This window comes from Sinocyclocheilus anshuiensis, unplaced genomic scaffold (genome assembly GCF_001515605.1).
Source record: "Sinocyclocheilus anshuiensis isolate Anshui unplaced genomic scaffold, SAMN03320099.WGS_v1.1 scaffold33, whole genome shotgun sequence".
In the NCBI taxonomy this organism is placed as follows: Eukaryota; Metazoa; Chordata; class Actinopteri; order Cypriniformes; family Cyprinidae; genus Sinocyclocheilus; species Sinocyclocheilus anshuiensis.
In genome coordinates, this window is record NW_015536458.1 from 316,641 (window position 1) to 335,843 (window position 19,203).

The following is a 19,203-nucleotide window of genomic DNA, read 5'->3' on the forward strand; positions in this document are numbered from 1 at the left end:
GTTAATCTAATGAATAACTGATTTGTTAAATCAAATGAAAAATTGTGTTTTTGATTGGTCCAGACGCTACAGTGTTTCATGCTTGGGTGCCGTCCACGCTGAAGCAGCACTCATTGAGATGTAATGTTCTCATTGCGAGGATATGAGTCTCACCTCTATGCGCTCGCGGAAAGCTTTCTTTTCAGAGAGCGACTCAGCCCCTCGCGCCCTCCCGCTTTCTTCTATGGCGGTCTTACAAGTCTTCCAGGCCAAGCTCCTCCGTTGCATGGACGAGTCCGGCCCAGACCCCGCAGCTTTTAAGGAGCTGCGCAGTGCGACCGACCTGGCTCTACACACAACCAAGATGACAGCGCAGGCGATTGGCAGATCCATGGCCAGCCTAGTGGTGCTTGAGTGCCATCTATGGCTAAACCTGACGGAGATCAAGGATGCGGATAAGGTCCCCTTCCTCGACTCCCCGGTTTCCCCTACTGGCCTGTGTGGACCTGCAGTTGAAGGCTTCGCTGAACGCTTTACTGCTGCACAGAAGTCGTCCCAAGCAATGCGACACTTCCTGCCAAAGCGCTCTAGTTCAACGGCTGCTTCTAGTCACCCCAAAAATGTGCCGACTTAGCACCCCGCGAAGCCCGCGCCACCAATTGCTCCCACGGCTCCTAAGCCCGAGCCTCACCAGTGCTCCCGCTCGGCCAGATGCCACCAGTTTCCTAAACGCCAGGGCCCCCGATCCAAGATAGCGTTGGACCCTGCGCCTCAGGCGTCATCCTGATCTGCGGGACAGGAAGTGGAGGGGGCCAAGTCTCGCTGCAGCCGGACCACCCCCCAAAACGCCTCTGTTATGCCTCCAAGCACCCCGTTCAGTTCCGGGTGCCCATGGCAGTGTGTTTGTGACCAAAAATACTGTTGTGAACATGGGGCCCATTCTAATCGCATCCACACAACCAACCGCTGTTATAGCGGGAAAAATAAAACACACATTTTAAAAAAGAGAGCAAATTTCCTCTTCCACTCATTGCGAGCGTCAGGTCCCCCCTAGGCGGCCCACCGCTCGAGCCAGGCAGGCCATCCCCTGAGTGTCAAGCTGGGTCATGGGGATAATAAAACGAGGTTATACACTCCAATTCGCTCAAAGACCCCCGTGTTTCAGCGGCGTGGTCTCCACCTCAGTTCAGAGCGAGGATGCACACATCCTGCGCGCCGAGGTGATGAATTTGCTGGCAAAGGAGCCGTAGAAACGGTTCCCCCAGCCGAGAGCGAGTCAGGCTTCTACAGCCGTTACTTCCTCGTCCCCAAGAAGGATGGCGGCCTAAGGCCCATTCTCGATCCCAGGTGTCTGAATCGCGCCCTCATGAGACGGCCGTTCAGGATGATTACATTGAAACAGATCCTCTCGCAAGTATGCCCAAGGGACTGGTTCTTTTCGCTGGACCTGAAAGACGCTTACTTTCACATCCAGATAGCCCCCCGTCACAGACGATTCTTGAGATTCGCCTTCGAGGGACTCTTTTATCAATACACGTTCCTTCCCTTTGGACTGTCCCTAGCTCCTCGCACTTTTACAAAGTCGGTCTCTTTCCCCGCTGAGACAGACAGGAATCCGCATTCTGAATTACCTCGAAGACTGGCTCATTCTGGCCCAGTCGGAGGACGAGCTGCTATCTCACAGATCCCTCCTCCTCAGCCACTTAGAATGCCTGGGACTCAGGGTAAATTTTGCCAAGAGCGCGCTGTCCCCCAGCCAACGGATATCGTTCCTGGGTACAGTTTTAGACTCAGCCCAAATGAGGGCGGTAGCCGCACCAGAACATGCGCTGGCCATTCAGCAGCTCGCGGCCTCATTCAGAGTTGGAGTCTCTCGCCCGCTCAAGGTGTTTCAGAGGATGCTAGGCCTCATGGCCTCGGTGTCTCCTGTACTATAGTTGGGCCTGCTCCGCATGCGGCCCCTTCAGTATTGGCTGAAACCACGTGTTCCATCCCGCACCTGGCGTCTGGGATGCCTTCGCGTCAAGGTAGACCGGGCCTGTGTACCAGCCCTGGCCCCTTGGAAAGATCCTCGTTGGATGGAATGGGGCGTGCCCCTGGGAATGGTCTGCAGAAGGAAGGTAGTCTCGACAGATGCCTCCAACACGGGTTGGGGAGCGCTGTGCGATGGCAAGCCAGCTTTCGGCCACTGGTCGAAAGAGGAAGGCCGGCTTCACATCAACTGCCTGGAAATGCTGGCAGTGTGTCTGGGCCTTCGAACCTCTCTGCCAGACCTAAGGGGACACCACGTCTTAGTCCGCTCGGACAGCATGAGTCCGCTCTCCTCGAAGCGCCTCTTCGCACTAGTGGAGCGCCTCTTGGAATGGGCTCAGCTCAACTTGTGCTCGCTGAGAGCAGCGCATGTACCGGGCAGGTTGAACCAAGGAGCAGACATGCTGTCTCGGACCAACGTCCCCTCGGAGGAGTAGACGCTCCACCCTCAAACGGTTCAGAAAATCTGGAAGATCTTCGGCAGGGGCCCCCAGCCGAGAGCGAGTCAGGCTTCTACAGCCGTTACTTCCTCGTCCCCAAGAAGGATGGCGGCCTAAGGCCCATTCTCGATCCCAGGTGTCTGAATCGCGCCCTCATGAGACGGCCGCTCAGGATGATTACATTGAAACAGATCCTCTCGCAAGTATGCCCAGGGCACTGGTTCTTTTCGCTGGACCTGAAAGGTGCTTACTTTCACATCCAGATAGCCCCCCGTCACAGACGATTCTTGAGATTCGCCTTCGAGGGACTCTTTTATCAATACACGTTCCTTCCCTTTGGACTGTCCCTAGCTCCTCGCACTTTTACAAAGTCGGTCTCTTTCCCCGCTGAGACAGACAGGAATCCGCATTCTGAATTACCTCGAAGACTGGCTCATTCTGGCCCAGTCGGAGGACGAGCTGCTATCTCACAGATCCCTCCTCCTCAGCCACTTAGAATGCCTGGGACTCAGGGTAAATTTTGCCAAGAGCGCGCTGTCCCCCAGCCAACGGATATCGTTCCTGGGTACAGTTTTAGACTCAGCCCAAATGAGGGCGGTAGCCGCACCAGAACATGCGCTGGCCATTCAGCAGCTCGCGGCCTCATTCAGAGTTGGAGTCTCTCGCCCGCTCAAGGTGTTTCAGAGGATGCTAGGCCTCATGGCCTCGGTGTCTCCTGTACTATAGTTGGGCCTGCTCCGCATGCGGCCCCTTCAGTATTGGCTGAAACCACGTGTTCCATCCCGCACCTGGCGTCTGGGATGCCTTCGCGTCAAGGTAGACCGGGCCTGTGTACCAGCCCTGGCCCCTTGGAAAGATCCTCGTTGGATGGAATGGGGCGTGCCCCTGGGAATGGTCTGCAGAAGGAAGGTAGTCTCGACAGATGCCTCCAACATGGGTTGGGGAGCGCTGTGCGATGGCAAGCCAGCTTTCGGCCACTGGTCGAAAGAGGAAGGCCACTTCACATCAACTGCCTGGAAATGATGGCAGTGTGTCTGGGCCTTCGAACCTTTCTGCCAGATCTAAGGGGACACCACATCTTATTCCTCTCGGACAGCATGATGGTAGTTTCCTATATATATCGCCAGGGCGGTCTCTCCTCGAAGCGCCACTTCGCACTAGTGGAGTGCCTCTTGGAATGGGCTCAGCTCAACTTGCGCTCGCTGAGAGCAGTGCATATACCGGGCAGGCTGAATCAAGGAGCAGACATGCAGTCTCGGAGCAACGTCCCCTCGGAGGAGTGGACGCTCCACTCTCAAACGGTTCAGAAAATCTGGGAGATCTTCGGCAGGGCAGAGGTCGACCTCTTCGCCTCAGAAGACAACTCTCATTGCCCAACTTACTTTTCGAAGGACAGGGACGCGTTGGCCCACAACTGGCCCAACCCCCTCCTTTACACTTTTCCCCCGATCGCTCTGATCCCACTGGTGATCAGGCGAGTCAGGGAACAGAGATGCAAGGTGCTGTTGGTGGCCCCTCTCTGGAGGAACCAGTACTGGTTTGCAGAGCTGTGCCGGCTGCTCTCGGCAGCCCCGTGCCCCATTCCCCTGAGACGGGACCTCCTCTTTTAGGCGAACGGAACGATATGGCACCCCCAGCCCGAGCTGTGGGCTCTGCACACGCTCAAGGTCTATGTAGCAGCCTCTCACGCTCCTATAGCTGGCCAATCGGTGGGCAGGAACAACTTGGTTGTTCATTTTCTGAAGGGGTCTAGAAGGCTCAACCTCGCCCCATCACTGTCCCTACATGGGATCTGCCCACGGTGTTGATGGCTCTGAAGAGCCCTCCTTTTGAGCCGCTACAGTCCATTGACCGTCGTCCCCTGACGCTTAAGACTGCTCTGCTTCTAGCATTAGCATCGGTAAAGCATATGGGAGATCTGCATGCGCTATCAGTGAACCCCACCTGCCTCGAATTCGGGCCCAACGACTCTAAGGTCGTCCTTAATCCAAGGCATGGTTATGTACCTAAAGTGCTCTCTACTCCATTTAAAGCACAGGTAATAACTCTATCTGCGCTTCCTCCTTCAGAGCAAGACCAAGAGTTGAACTTACTCTGTCCAGTCAGGGCACTGAAAATCTATGTTGAGCGTTCCCCCCCATTCAGGCGGTCGGATAAGCTGTTCGTATGCTTCGGTTGCCGCACCAAGGGTTGTCCGGTTACGAAGCAGAGACTTTCCAAATGGATAATCAACGCTATTATGCTAGCATACTCTTCTTTGGGCCTTCAATGCCCCATGGGAGTAAGATCCCACTCAACTAGAGGCGGTGCCTCTTCCTGGGCTTGGTCTAGCGGTGTGTCCATTGCAGAAATTTGTGCGGTGGCCGGCTGGGCCTCGCCGTCCACATTTGCCAGATTCTATAGTCTGGACATCCCGGCCTTACAGGCGCGGGTCCTTTCTGCATAGCAGGGCACTCTGTCATATGACAACCAGTGCTTGGCGTTTGCCTCCTTCATGTACACTCTTGGCCCTCAGTGAGTTCCGAAGCTGTACTGAATTATTTCGGGATGATGATACAAGACTGGGCCGACCTCTCTGAGTTTAGCCCTTCTGCCTTTTGCGGGGCTTCCCTGCAAAATACTTGGTCCCTCTGGGCCCCCTTGGGTGCGTAAGGCAAGTTCAAGTATTAGTCGTTCCTCTAGTATAGCACGGTGGGATTGTACTGGTTCCCCAAGCGTCTTAAACAGAAGCAGTACGAGTGAAGTATCGATAGGGAACGTACTCGGTTACTAACGTAACCTTGGCTCCCTGAGATACGCAACGAGTACTGCATACTTTGCCATGCTATGTAGCTGCACGACTCAGTCGTCGCTTCAGTCGAAGTAACCTGAGGATCCTATGGCGATGTCCCCGTTCAGGTGGTCGGATCAGCTATTCGTATGCTTCGGTGGCCGCACCAAGGGTTGTCCGGTTACGAAGCAGAGACTTCCCAAATGGATAATTGATGCTATTATGCTCCGCTGCTGAGCCATTGGTTCATTTTTTATTCACTGCACGAACCAATGGCCGTGCAGTTACACTGCGTTATTGAAAGGCTTCAGTCATCGGAGAAAAAGGAGTTTTCCCCAAGCATCTTAAACAGACGTAGTACTCGTTCTGTACCTCAGGGAACCGAGGTTACGTTAGTAACCGAGTACGTTCTCTCAAAATTGAAAATTGTCATCATTTACATGTCATTCCCAACATGTATGGCTTTCTTCTGTGAAACACAAAAGAGTATAGTTTGAAGGTTTTTTTTTTTTAAGTCAGTGGGGTATAAAACAACACTAGACCCCATTTGCTTTCCAAAATATCGTCTTTTGTGTTCAGCAGAAGAACATGAGTTAGGTTTGGAATGACATGAGGGTGAAAACTTTTAAGGTGTTGTTACAAGAGAGCAATACCGAGGCTGAATTATCTTATTAGTAATGTCTCCTTTCATTTCGGGGCCGGATGACACCACATCATCTGTAGTCCCTGAGACACCATACATGCTGATCATCTAGCAACTCTCTCATCAGTCCGTCACAGGAATGCATTCAGGTGTGCTTTCTATACCCAGAGTCCCCTGTCAACATGATGTTACACAACTTAGTGACTGCATCGGTGTGTGTGTCGTGTGTGTGCAGATGCTCTTCTCTCTATAATTACACTACATCCCCACAAGGAGAAACAACAGATGGTGAGAGAGAAACAGCCAGAGGAAGTGCCTGAGAGAGCCTGCACTCCTTCATTAACGGACAAAAAACCTTCCCTCTCTGTCTACTACACATAGTTCTTGGGGCTGGGGCATGAATTTCTAACTAAAGTCAGTTGTCAAACGTAAAGTCAACATAAAATGTATAAGCCCTTTTTTTCTTTAAAAAAGTACAGTTCTTCATCAAAATGTAAGAATTAAAAAAAAAATCCCTTTACTATTACTATGAAAATAAACACTTTTTTTTCCCCAGCTCACCTTATCAATCAAAATAAGGTATGAAACTGCAAATGGTCAAAGAGTGGAGGTTCTTAAGCTTGATTTTAGGAGGTCAAACAAAATATTTAAATATTTTCTTCACAAAAAATGTATAAAATACAATATACTACTACTACTACTACTAATACACCAGAGCAGGGATAATTAAGGCAAGTAAAAATCTTCCATATATGAATCTTTTGTTTATAAGGCCTAGTTAGTTTGGGACCAAATGCTAATTGATCTTCTTGTATTTCCCTTAATTGAAGAAAATTATTTGTTTGGTCATGTTCTTCCTGAATTTTTTCATCCTTGAATACCTCATTCACTCTGAAATGAATCATATTATGGAAGCAAAATATTAATTTCATGTTGACTTAAAAAAGTTATTTAATGCTTTGACAGCTGACCACCTATAAAATAAACTAAATGTTTTTCATATATTCTCCATCTCTATCTTGTCTCACACACTTACTCGTAAGTGCCTCTACACCTAAAATGCTGCTGCAGGTTGTCAGAGTTTATACCATTTTGTATATTACTTTCACATCAATCATCAAGCTGGAAAGGCTGCATTTTGCCAGTTTTTAAACTTCACTTTCCTTTTAAAGAACTTACTGACTTAAGTCGTAAGGTTGGACCACTCTGGGAAAAGTACCTAGGTATTGATATTTTATTGGGCTTGAACACTGGTGGGGTCTGTAGTGCTTTGGCTTCCTCTCACCTAACTCACCCAGTGACACCTGAAGTAACTTTGTCAACTAACTTCTCACACTTTAAACAAGGTACACAATGTGACTGAGTCTCATCCTCCCTTTGTGAGTGGCATAGTAGCATTGGCCCAGGTATTGACTGGTTTGTGTTCTGTGAGTTTGAGCTTGTGACAAATTGCCACACAATGTGTACAGACACTATTGGTTAACTGTATTTGCATCACTTATGTGATATCTAAAGCCTCAATTACATAAATGGAAATATTCTGCTTTTCAGATTGATTTACAGGGTGCACGGAAGTGCATATATGACACTTGAGGGACACTAAATACAATACAAAGCTACAGTACCAGAGTCCAAAATTAATACTCAAAAGTGTCAAATGCCTTTGCCGTGAAACATATAGGCCGGCTTGGTTTAAGAATGATGCCGATTTGTGAGCCATTCAATTTTAAATGTAAATAGTCTACTAATGAAAACTTTTGTCATAATTCAAATGTCCTCAGACTTTATATATATGTAAAGTTTATATATTACATAATTCATATATTAGATTATAAGTTTTTATATTTTTCTACAGAACTCCATGTGGCAATATTACATGTGTCCTATATTTTAATCCATTAAAATATGAGGAAATATGAGGGAAAAAATCCTCACCACAGTAGGTCTTCACATTCTTGTGACAGTTGTCATGTCACTGAGAGACACAGATTGGCTCATCCTGTATGTTGCTATGAGTGACATAATGACCTACGCTGTTCGGTCATTAGTGTGCTTGGAAAAGGTAGCCAAGTAATCCCATTTTCCAAAGACATACAGTATATATATATATATTCTTAAAGGATACATTTGCGATTTTCAATCAGCTTTGTACTGTTTCAATTTAATGGAGAAAATAAACTAGTTGCAGGTAACATGGTGACACATTTTGCGTTTACGTACACTACAGACATTGTAACAATATAAAACTGCTTGAAAATCTGTGAAGTTCTTTAATAAAAAAGTAATGAAAGTACAATTTCCTGGGCCTATAAGAAATATTTATTGCGGGTTGGTTTTCTCAACTGACTCACCAAGTGGGGCATTAAGTTAAATTTAGACCATGTACATTACTATGCAAAGTGCAGCATGCAGAGCTACAAACAACATTTGTTAGAACTAAGCAAGTTTCTACTGAGCAAGTGGTTTTTGGTGTTTACAGAAGATTAGAGATGTTTACAGACTGAGACATTTATGAAATATTATGCCATTTTCTAAACATACAACAGCTTCTGCTGTTTACATTATATGCAGACACATTTATTTACTTATATTTATTTGTTTATTTAAATCAAAGGTTAATATAATCATCACGTATGCTTTTTTATGGAGGAAATTCCTATCCAAAGCCTATCCAACCAGTGGCCTAATGCGGCCTGTTTGACATTTTCAGTGGCCCAAAGTTAAATAGCCTAAAATTATGTATTTAGATATATTAGATGTAACAAATTTTAGAACATGACAAGTACACGTCTCCAAAAATTCTTTCTTTATGACTTTTTTTTTCATGGACATTTTTATTTACGCACTTCTGTAATGCTGTAAGATGCCTGCCATACGTCCACTTGTTGTTGAAGTCAAATACACCTTTCCTTGTTTTTATAGTGAAGTTCAGTTTAAAGCCAAACATAAAAAACACCCACTGGAAACCCACAGTTCAGTCAGCTGAGGGGAATTAAATGCTCACTGCACCTGCATGAGACAAATGCGTCATGGGCGCCAGTTTACTCATGTGCTGAAAGATGTGCAGTTGTAATTGATGGTGTCTTCTCTCCCCCTTCCCCCAGAGAAAAAGAGTACGGTACTCTGAGCTGGACTTTGAGGTAAGACCCCATCCCCATCTGTCCTTAGACTGGTGTTTGTGCTTCTGTCCAACATTTTCTAGAGATTCTTCAATGGACTCATACAGGAGCCAATGATAGTTGCCACTCTGGTGCTTGTTTCCCCCATCATGCATTTAGTATTAGCAACAGTCCTATCCATGGCCGAACTGCTCAGTGTTTCACATACCTTGATTTCTTAGGGTTTTTTTTTGGCATTGTTTCAAAATAGGGTGACTACATATCACACTTTGAAATATATATGATAAAATTAAAATATACATGTGTGATGTTTAATATAAAGTATATATTAACTCAATAGAGTGTGTATGTACATATAGTTCTGCTCATATGTTTACATCCCCCTAGTGGAATATGAAATAAGTTAATAATTTTAACAAAATACAAGGGATCATAAAAATGGTGTTTTACATAACAGATGTTTACATATAATACACAAGACATAATAACTGATATTATATTTATACAAATTAATTTCAAACATTTACACCCTTACTACTGAGTTGTTACCTAGATGATCAACAGTTGAGTCACTGGTTTGTCCTAAACCAAGGGTGTCCAAACTCAGCTCTGGAGCGCCACTGTCCTGCAGAGTTTAGCTCAAACTTGCCTCAACACACCTGCCTGAAAGCCCTCCAAGACTGAGTTTGGGCACCCCTGTTCTAGTATGTCTAGTGAGACATTGATTAGCTGGTTCAGGAGTGTTTATTTGGGGTTGGAGCTAAACTCTGCAGGATAGTTGTTCTCCAGGAGCAGGATTGGACACCCCTGTCCTAAACAGTTAAACCACCCACTGTTCTGTTGAAAAATCCTCCTGGTTCTGCAAATTCTTTGGTTTTGTAGCATTTTCTGCATATTTGAACCCTTTCCAACAATGAATGTATGGGTTTGAGATCCATCTGTTCACACCAAGGACAGTTGATGGAGTAATACACAACTACTGTATTACAAAAGGTGAAAACATTCACTGATGCTCAAGAAGGCATCATACTGCATTAAGAGTTAGGGGTGTAAACTTTTGAACAGAATGATAATTTGTCAATCTTGTTTAAAATTACCTTATGATTAACATTTACATGGTGTTTCATGGACATCATTAGTTTGACAGTAGATTTAAAATGACTTTAAACAGTCTTGGCAGTTCATAGATGTGAAGTTGATGAATAATTATAATTTACAGCACTCCTGCAGTTCAAATACAGTTTAAATATTGCGTAGCGATAGCTATGCTCAGTGAATTCAGAAAACGTTCTGCATTTAGCATTTCACAAATTGGTCACCCAATTTCAATGACATCTTTGATATGTCATCACAAAGTGTGCTGTGTAATGACTCCATACAAGCAGGATGTGCTTCTGAATACGGAAGGATCAAGGCTGCAGAAACACTGAACCAGTGTAGAGCTCTGTAAGTGCTGAGTGAGTGGCATTATTGTGTATGAAAGAGAAAGATGGCATAATGAGACGAGTAGAGACTGCACGTGTATGACTGAGGCAGCCTGGAGGGCACCTCCATGGAATGATCAACTGGCAGGATCCAGCAAATCTCCAGTCTAAAACATGCCAATCCATTTTCTTCAGAACACACTTGTGTGCTTTTAAACCAGCTGTTCTTCAATTATGTTTGAAAGCTTAAGTTAAATTATGACTGGATATTTGCTCTCCAGTATGGAGGCTTCTTCTCAAACAGAGGTATGTCTTGTTACTAACGCATTCAGATGCTTTTAGAGATTCATAACCTTTTCCATCTCAGTCAGTGCTGCATGAGATGATCTCCCTCCTGCAAAATAAGCAAATTTGAGGTTGACAGTGGACTAAAATAATGTTTCATGATTGAGATAATCATTTTTGTTGCTACAAGGATCTATTTCGAAAAGTTAATTCGCTGAAACATATGTATAAATACATAATAATATGTAGTGCATTTAGTTTTAATGCATTAAATTCCTCTTCAAAACAAAAACAAAATAATATTTGACTAAAATGTGTATTGCTCTGGTGCGGAAAAAAAAAAAAAAGCAGGCAGTCAGTCTCCCAGCCTGGTTAAAATGATCTGTTTGCTGGTTTGGCGTTTGTGGCACTTGTTTGCTGGTCAGGCTGGATTTTTGTGTGTTTGTGTTCCGGCACTCATATTTCAGCAAGTTTTTGGAATTCACACAGCAGAATGAAGTTAAATGGGTGAATGTTCTAAATTAAATGCCATAAAATTTATAAGTTTTATAAATTTATATATTTAACTTTGGTAGCCCTAAAATAAATGAATTGTTATATAACCATTTATAGAAACCCAAATAAAACTCAAAATTCCATTATTTATCAGAAATCAACCCTAGTACATGGATGCTTACATTCGCAGGTTGGAGCTCCATGTCAGCTCTGCATGACCACCAGCTGTGACTACAAAACAGCCCAGCCATCTTCCAACCACCTCCAGTTAAGTCTGGGAATTGGTGGAAGTGTCTGTCAGTAAGAAATGACACTGACCAGAGAGCTTTAACATTGTTTAATACCTATCAGAACCAATCCGTTTACTACTCAATCAGAGCACCACCCTTCGAGAGGTTGAGTGTTCATAGTCATCCTAGTTTTGCGGTTTAACACCGGTAGCCGTTGACCCAGCTCCTCCCTGGCCTGCCCTTTCTTATTTTTGCTTTTGTTTCTTTTTGTTTTTTGTTTGTTTGTTTTCCCCCTTCCTTACAGAAAGTGATGCACACTCGCAAAAGACACTCAGAGCTCTACCATGAACTCAACCACTCCACCAAGTTCCACACCATAGACAGGTATAACAGGGACCCTGCCATGTCCTCCTTCAAGGTAAGACCCCTTTAACCTGCGACCCCACACTGATACCCATCCCTGATACGCTCAAATCGTACACCACCCTATAAGCTCCACTTTAAGTGAAATAATCTTGTCCCGTGTTTTCTAAAAGTCCTGCATAATTGCGTCACAACGTCGCTAATGTATTACCATGCTCACATGCTGCAGGAGTTTTAAAGCAATAGTAACTGGAGCACTAAATTGATTACTTGAATTACTAATAATAGTTACATAAATAATTTGTTACTGCAGAAAACGTATGTCAGTCTCCCAGCCTGGTTAAAATGATCTGTTTGCTGGTTTGGCGTTTGTGGCACTTGTTTGCTGGTCAGGCTGGATTTTTGTGTGTTTGTGTTCCGGCACTCATATTTCAGCAAGTTTTTGGAATTCACACAGCAGAATGAAGTTAAATGGGTGAATGTTCTAAATTAAATGCCATAAAATTTATAAGTTTTATAAATTTATATATTTAACTTTGGTAGCCCTAAAATAAATGAATTGTTATATAACCATTTATAGAAACCCAAATAAAACTCAAAATTCCATTATTTATCAGAAATCAACCCTAGTACATGGATGCTTACATTCGCAGGTTGGAGCTCCATGTCAGCTCTGCATGACCACCAGCTGTGACTACAAAACAGCCCAGCCATCTTCCAACCACCTCCAGTTAAGTCTGGGAATTGGTGGAAGTGTCTGTCAGTAAGAAATGACACTGACCAGAGAGCTTTAACATTGTTTAATACCTATCAGAACCAATCCGTTTACTACTCAATCAGAGCACCACCCTTCGAGAGGTTGAGTGTTCATAGTCATCCTAGTTTTGCGGTTTAACACCGGTAGCCGTTGACCCAGCTCCTCCCTGGCCTGCCCTTTCTTATTTTTGCTTTTGTTTCTTTTTGTTTTTTGTTTGTTTTTTCCCCTTCCTTACAGAAAGTGATGCACACTCGCAAAAGACACTCAGAGCTCTACCATGAACTCAACCACTCCACCAAGTTCCACACCATAGACAGGTATAACAGGGACCCTGCCATGTCCTCCTTCAAGGTAAGACCCCTTTAACCTGCGACCCCACACTGATACCCATCCCTGATACGCTCAAATCGTACACCACCCTATAAGCTCCACTTTAAGTGAAATAATCTTGTCCCGTGTTTTCTAAAAGTCCTGCATAATTGCGTCACAACGTCGCTAATGTATTACCATGCTCACATGCTGCAGGAGTTTTAAAGCAATAGTAACTGGAGCACTAAATTGATTACTTGAATTACTAATAATAGTTACATAAATAATTTGTTACTGCAGAAAACGTATTGTTTTAATGGTGTATTAATGAGTCTTTAACTCCTTTTAACTTTAGCTTTAAAATAGCTGTGATTAAAATTCATAAACGTTTTAATATTAAATATGATGCAAATGCATATGCTAGCTTATAAATGAAAAATAAATACATATTTTCTATCACAATTTATTCACTCTCATGTTGTTTTAAACCTGTATGACTTTTTCTGACTTTTAATATAAGGACAAAACATTTTTTGAAATATATTTTATGTTTCACAGAAGAAAGAAAAGCATGCATGCTTGGAATGACGTGAGGGTGAATAAATGATAACAGAATTTTCATTTTTGGGTGACATCTCTTTAAAAGTAAAAAAAAAAAAATGATGGGGAGTGAACAGTTTGTATTTTGGTACTTGGATTAAAAAAAAAAATTTGAAATCCACCTGGTGTTTGGAAAAACTCATCTTTATCAGTGCATGCATTGCTTCCCATTTCTCCAAGCCTTGTGTTTTGTAAGCTAATTAGTACAGTAGTAATAGTTGGATCATATTCAGTCTCCTTCCATTAAGCTTCTCAAAGTACACCTGCCTGCTCTCCTATCTGCTTTCCCTGGAAATAGCTGACTGTTCATCTTTGCATTAGCTAGACTGCTGAATCTTTAATGTTCTATTAGTGGAAGGAATATTGCAAACATCCATATGCCAGTGTCCAGAGGCTTTTGTCATTAAGATTTAAAAACAAATACCCTGCGGAAAATTACCTGCCCGCAATTTGTGACAAGTGTATACTTTGGTGGCCTTTGCCACATGCTCACTCACTTTTCATTTGGATCATGCTGTCTGCAGCCTCAATTACAGCCTATTTCAGCCCATTAGATCCTTGTGCTGCATTACTTTTCACCAGAGGTTTGCCCTGTGGTGGCCCTGGCCACCTGAGTGATTTGATTGGTCACCCCAAAATTCTAAACTGTGATTGGCCATCTCTTAAGTTATCAGTGAAGATGTATTATGTTTCTTGACAATGAGTCTGTACATGGGCCACCCCAGTCAAAAAGGTCTGGACACACCACTACTGGATAACTTCAGACAAGCATTAGAGGTTCATGTTCTTATATTACAGATAATCAATCTCTTTCTAATTGCTTTTCAAATGCTGACAGTATTGATGAGTCATTATGCTTTTAGCATTTGTCTTTCAAATCCCAGCGGGACAGCAACTGTAGAATAATTATTTTGATTTCATTCCACAGGTTTGATTATATTGACAATGCTATAATTACAGCGATAATGGGCAGGAGAGTTTGAAAAAAAAATGAAATTTCACATTCATAATTATTATAATAACCCAGTAGCTAAGACAATCAATTATTTGGATTTCTTCTTTAGGTCAGGACTGGTGTGAGAGTGATTTTCCACTGAATGTGATCACATAAAGATGTGGTTTTCAAATATGTATCAACATAACTATAATCTAAAAGACAAGTGCACTTTACACAGTTACCTTTCACAGGTGCACTTTTACAGTTTGTTTGGATCCTACATTACTTTCTCTAAAGACCAGTCTACCTCATAAAACCACATCTACCTCAGAAAGTATCACGTTATAACAGCAAATCTGTGCTAAAAGTGCCATGCCAGTGGTCATTAAACCCTTCTAACAATCCGGCCGACTTCACAGGTTCCTCCTCCACCTCCACCACGACAATCTGAGCCTTTAACACGGAAAATGAGCTACGTTTACAAAGAGAGCCAATGTAAGCATGTCAACCAAACCCTGTATTCCCAGCCCCGTGTGGTAGGGCCCTGATTTATAGAGGCTCTCATTGGTGCAGTGTAAACCCTCACCTGTAGAGTTAAGTGGTGTAGAGGACTAAATGTTGGGTGTTTGTTCACGTTAGGTTGATTTTTTGTTTCCGTTAACTCAGCGTGGAATAATCCATTCAGTGTTGTGATGTACTGTTGTAAATCTCACAGCCTTGTGCTGTCATTGTGCTTGTGCTGGTGCTATTTTAAACTCTTTAATTTTTTTTTTAAACCAAACTGTACATATAAATTCTTATAAACCACAAAAACTTTCAATTTATTAAAATTAGTTTTAAAACATCATAAACACATAAAACGTAATGTGGCCACAAATCCGCATTAAAGTGAGAACAACCTGTTTGGTATACGGTAAGTAAGCACATACTGTTCTAGAAAGGTAATACTTATGATATTAGAAATTAATTTGGTCAGAAACGTGTGTGGGCTGTTAAAGAGATGAGTGCACATTTGGGAAAAATCTAAGCCATTTTTCGCCTCCTGACTTATTGTAGACTTTCCTTTTATCCCATTGGATCATTCTAACAGCTGGTGAGGAAAGTGAGCTTAGTGGGGTCTCTTAACACATCCAAATGGCCCCTTCCAGACACTGTCCATTTCTTCTAATCGTCTTTCTCTCTCTATTTCCCTCCTACATGCACTGACTTCAATCTTTCGTTCGTACAAGGGTTCGCTTCATCTTGTTCTTTTTTTTCACTTGCAGTCCGTTAAATTGCTTGTGTTAGTGCGAATGGAGCTTGATGCAGTTTGAAGGGCAGTTAACCTCTAAGTGAAGATGCTGGCTGGGCTGATAGCTGTAGCGGAGGCACCCCATATGGTCCCAAATGGATGAAGGACTAGTACCCTGTGTTCAATCTATTCATGCTAATGGGGATCCTACAAATGAACACAGCGGGGAACTTGAGAGCAGAGGAAGGCAACAGTCTGGCTCTTGAAATATGTATTAGCTGAAAACTTCTGCTCTTACACCCACTGAGTGTTTTATGAAAGAGTAAACATCATAAATACATGCACGGAGTTAACAATAATGTAAGATTTGAACAATCCCCTAAACTTAACTTAGGCACGTAACCGGCATAATGTATTCTATGGACATGACTGATGCTTTAAATCATGTAGTTGTTACATTTCTATGCATTTTTCTTATAAAGGACAATGCAGCTGGTTAAAAGAAATGTTGAGGGTAAAATTTGTGATTTATTATTTTTTAAATAAAAAGCATAAATTGCCATATAAATTACAATTGAATTCTATATAATACTCATCAAGGAAATGCATGAACTTTTACAGTAAATTATTAAAATAAAAAATAAAATTGTTTTTGTAAATAAAAACATGAGCCACAATTTAAATATTGTATGGAAAAAGTTGTTTTTCCCCTTAATCTTTTGTAATGAGTTCTGTACATTAGGGATTTTTTTTCCCCTCAAATAATTCAACCACAGTTTTTTAAACAGAAATAAATGTATAGAGCAGAGACCAGAATATCCTAAAGTCTTCTGGTCAAATACATTATGGCTAACTCATCTGAAATCTGGAAAACATTGCTGGCTTTTTTTTTTTTATAAAAATATATTTGCAGCTAAAATATTTATCCTACTTAAGTCAAGTCACCTACTTAAAATATGTCTAGGTGTTAAAGACCTTCATCTGCAATTAGAAAGTTCAATCTGGCATTGTTACATTTTGTGAGCCCTATCAAATAGTACTATTCAAACTGCTTTCTAGTACAAATGGCTTATTAAAACTTTCAAAACCCTATAGCACTGATAATATATAGTATCAGTAGTACAGTGGTTTCATGAATCTAATATTGTAATTGTCGTGCTTTAAAGGTTATGCTCTGAACGTTTATCAATACTCTTGCAATGTGTGTGTGTGTGTGTGTGATTATAAGTACACATTAGTGCGCATCTGTGAGTGTTTAGCTATTCTTAGCATGTTTGGTTATGCCTCACTGAAACTGTTTCCCTGCAGGTGAGTTGAATTATTGGTATCTGAGCCCAACTGTGAAGTTCAGGTGTTTGAGGCAATTTGCTACTTTGAGGACGAGTAGCATATGTATGTTTTCACCCATGTCGATTTTCTCTCATAATAGTTTCCTCATTTACTAGAGCTTCATCCCTCTCGGGTATTAAATGAATAACTGATTTTTTGCCATCTTATATTTGCCTTTTGTCCACACAGAATTAGCTCTGAAATGATATTTTCTTTACGGAGTATTGTGTTGACTGAACTTGAAGCAGATGCACCATCAAATAGCTTAATGAAGGGGCTTAAAGCTGGGATGGGACTCTTACACACTCATACACACACATCCAAATGCTAATTTGCAGTCTGTGCCAATTAAGACGTAATTAGTGAGATATGTCATGTCTGCAGATTTCGCCATGTAGGACTGTGTTCCTGCTGTATTGTAGCTCAGCTCATATCTGGATCATGGTATAGAAGGGATAATATTAATTTCTGTGACAGTTTTGTGTCTATTTTGCCCTTTTGTAGTTTTTTTTTCTAACATTGAACTGAGTAGAATAGATTACAGACTATTAGCAGAGCTGACATAATGCAGTATAACTCAGCAATGGCTGTCATGGCAGAGAGACCAGATAAGGCTTTTAGCGCATTATCCTTTATACATAATGTATGACTTTATAATGGAGGGAACTCAGAGATCATGTATGCAATGAAGGTGACCGTATACATCAACATTTATTGTGGTTATCTGATTATATTTAATACAGTATAGAAGTTAGGATACATATACCACTGAAACAAACAGCCTAATCTGTACATTATCCCATAATTCTGGCCTTTTATTCTGGTTTGGAGACCCCAAAGCTCACTGATATCTCTTTTGTCCTGTAATGTATAAATCTACAGGGGAGAATTCATTAAGATTGCATCATTTATTTGCACAATGCTGCTATTGTTGTTTCAGCAAATGTACACTAAAGAAATTATGCTAATTACATTTAACATTTAATGCAAACATGCCTAAAAAATGTGGTGTTCAACACAATTTGCATGACACTATTGTGTCTTTTGAAAGGTTTTCAGTGTCATATTGTGCATATTTTACCTGGACTATATAGTTGTATCACTCCAATCCAGACACCTCAATTGGCTTTAGTGTTTAGGCGTTAGAATGCTAAAATTATATAAATAGCAAGTTATAATGCTCTTCTCCAGTATTTAAATTTTAATTAATTACTGCTACCAAATTGGCAAAACTAAGATTATTTAGTGAATTCATCTCTGACAAAGGCCTTGTCATTCTATCCTGCTTCTTGTTCTGTGTTTCATACCCACATTGTTTTACTTGATCCACTATTTTTTTTCTTTCTTTATATATTGCTTATTATTTTCTGTATTGATGCATTTTTTTTGTCATAATGCACTGCTACCTGTCTTTGTCTTTCCTTGGTTTGAAACTACATGTTTTTTGTCATAGTTTGACTGTAGCCAGACAGTCAGCAGACCCAAGGGCGACAAACAGAAAAAAGGTAACAGAAAAAAAAATCTCATCCAGAGAGCAGCGTGTGTGTGAGCCATAGAGTCATAGAGTGTTTTTTTTGTCCTTTCCACCCTATAGTCTCCATAGAAACTTCTAGGCCAGTACAGAACTCCCACAGCAACAAAACTTGCTCTCCCCCACTGCCCTGCTGCTGTAGACACTGCTCCTTTCACATCTTTCCTTTGCTTCATTGTGCAACAACCGACTTCTTCTCTGACCTGTGCTTTCTCATTTGTGTGGTGGACACAGACTGTAGGTTGTGGTCACTGCTGTGTTGCTGTACCTTCCTTTCTGTCAGCTCACACGTATTACTAGTTCTCGAATCCCCAAAGTGTCTTTGTGTAGAAGGGGAGAAACAGTTGTTAACTCTGTAAAAACGTAAATTGGTGAATCTTTCTTGGGTAAAAAAAAAAAAAAACAGACTTTGGTGGGCAAAAAGATTGAAAAATGCTAGATGGAATTGATGACTAAATGTTATGAAGGAAGAGATGAGGAAAATCAAAGTAGTGATTCAAATAATACTATCATTTTCATATACCTCATCAATGGTCTAGGGCAGGGGTGCCCAACCCTGCTCCTGGCGATCGACTGTCCTGCAAAGTTCAGCTCCCACCCTAATCAAACACACCTGAAGCAACTAATTAAGGTCTTCAGGATCACTTAAAAATTAAAGGCAGGTGTGTTTGATTAGAGTTGGAGCTAAACTTTGCAGGACAGTCGATCGCCAGGAGCAGGGTTGGGCACC

At 42.2% G+C, this 19,203-nt stretch overlaps 1 protein-coding gene and 1 long non-coding RNA gene across 2 annotated transcripts in view; both read left to right on the forward strand.

The window, feature by feature from the left end:
• Positions 1–19,203, forward strand: part of LOC107653098 (adhesion G protein-coupled receptor B2) — a 330,526-nt gene that overhangs the window by 306,372 nt on the left and 4,951 nt on the right. The window contains 2 exon segments of the mRNA XM_016476310.1: positions 8,968–9,003; positions 11,721–11,834. Of these exon segments, the coding sequence (XP_016331796.1) occupies positions 8,968–9,003; positions 11,721–11,834 (150 nt within the window).
• On the forward strand, positions 13,493–18,453 carry LOC107688638 (uncharacterized). Its single transcript, XR_001634535.1, has 2 exons — positions 13,493–14,877; positions 18,396–18,453. It is a non-coding gene; the product is annotated as an uncharacterized LOC107688638 (long non-coding RNA).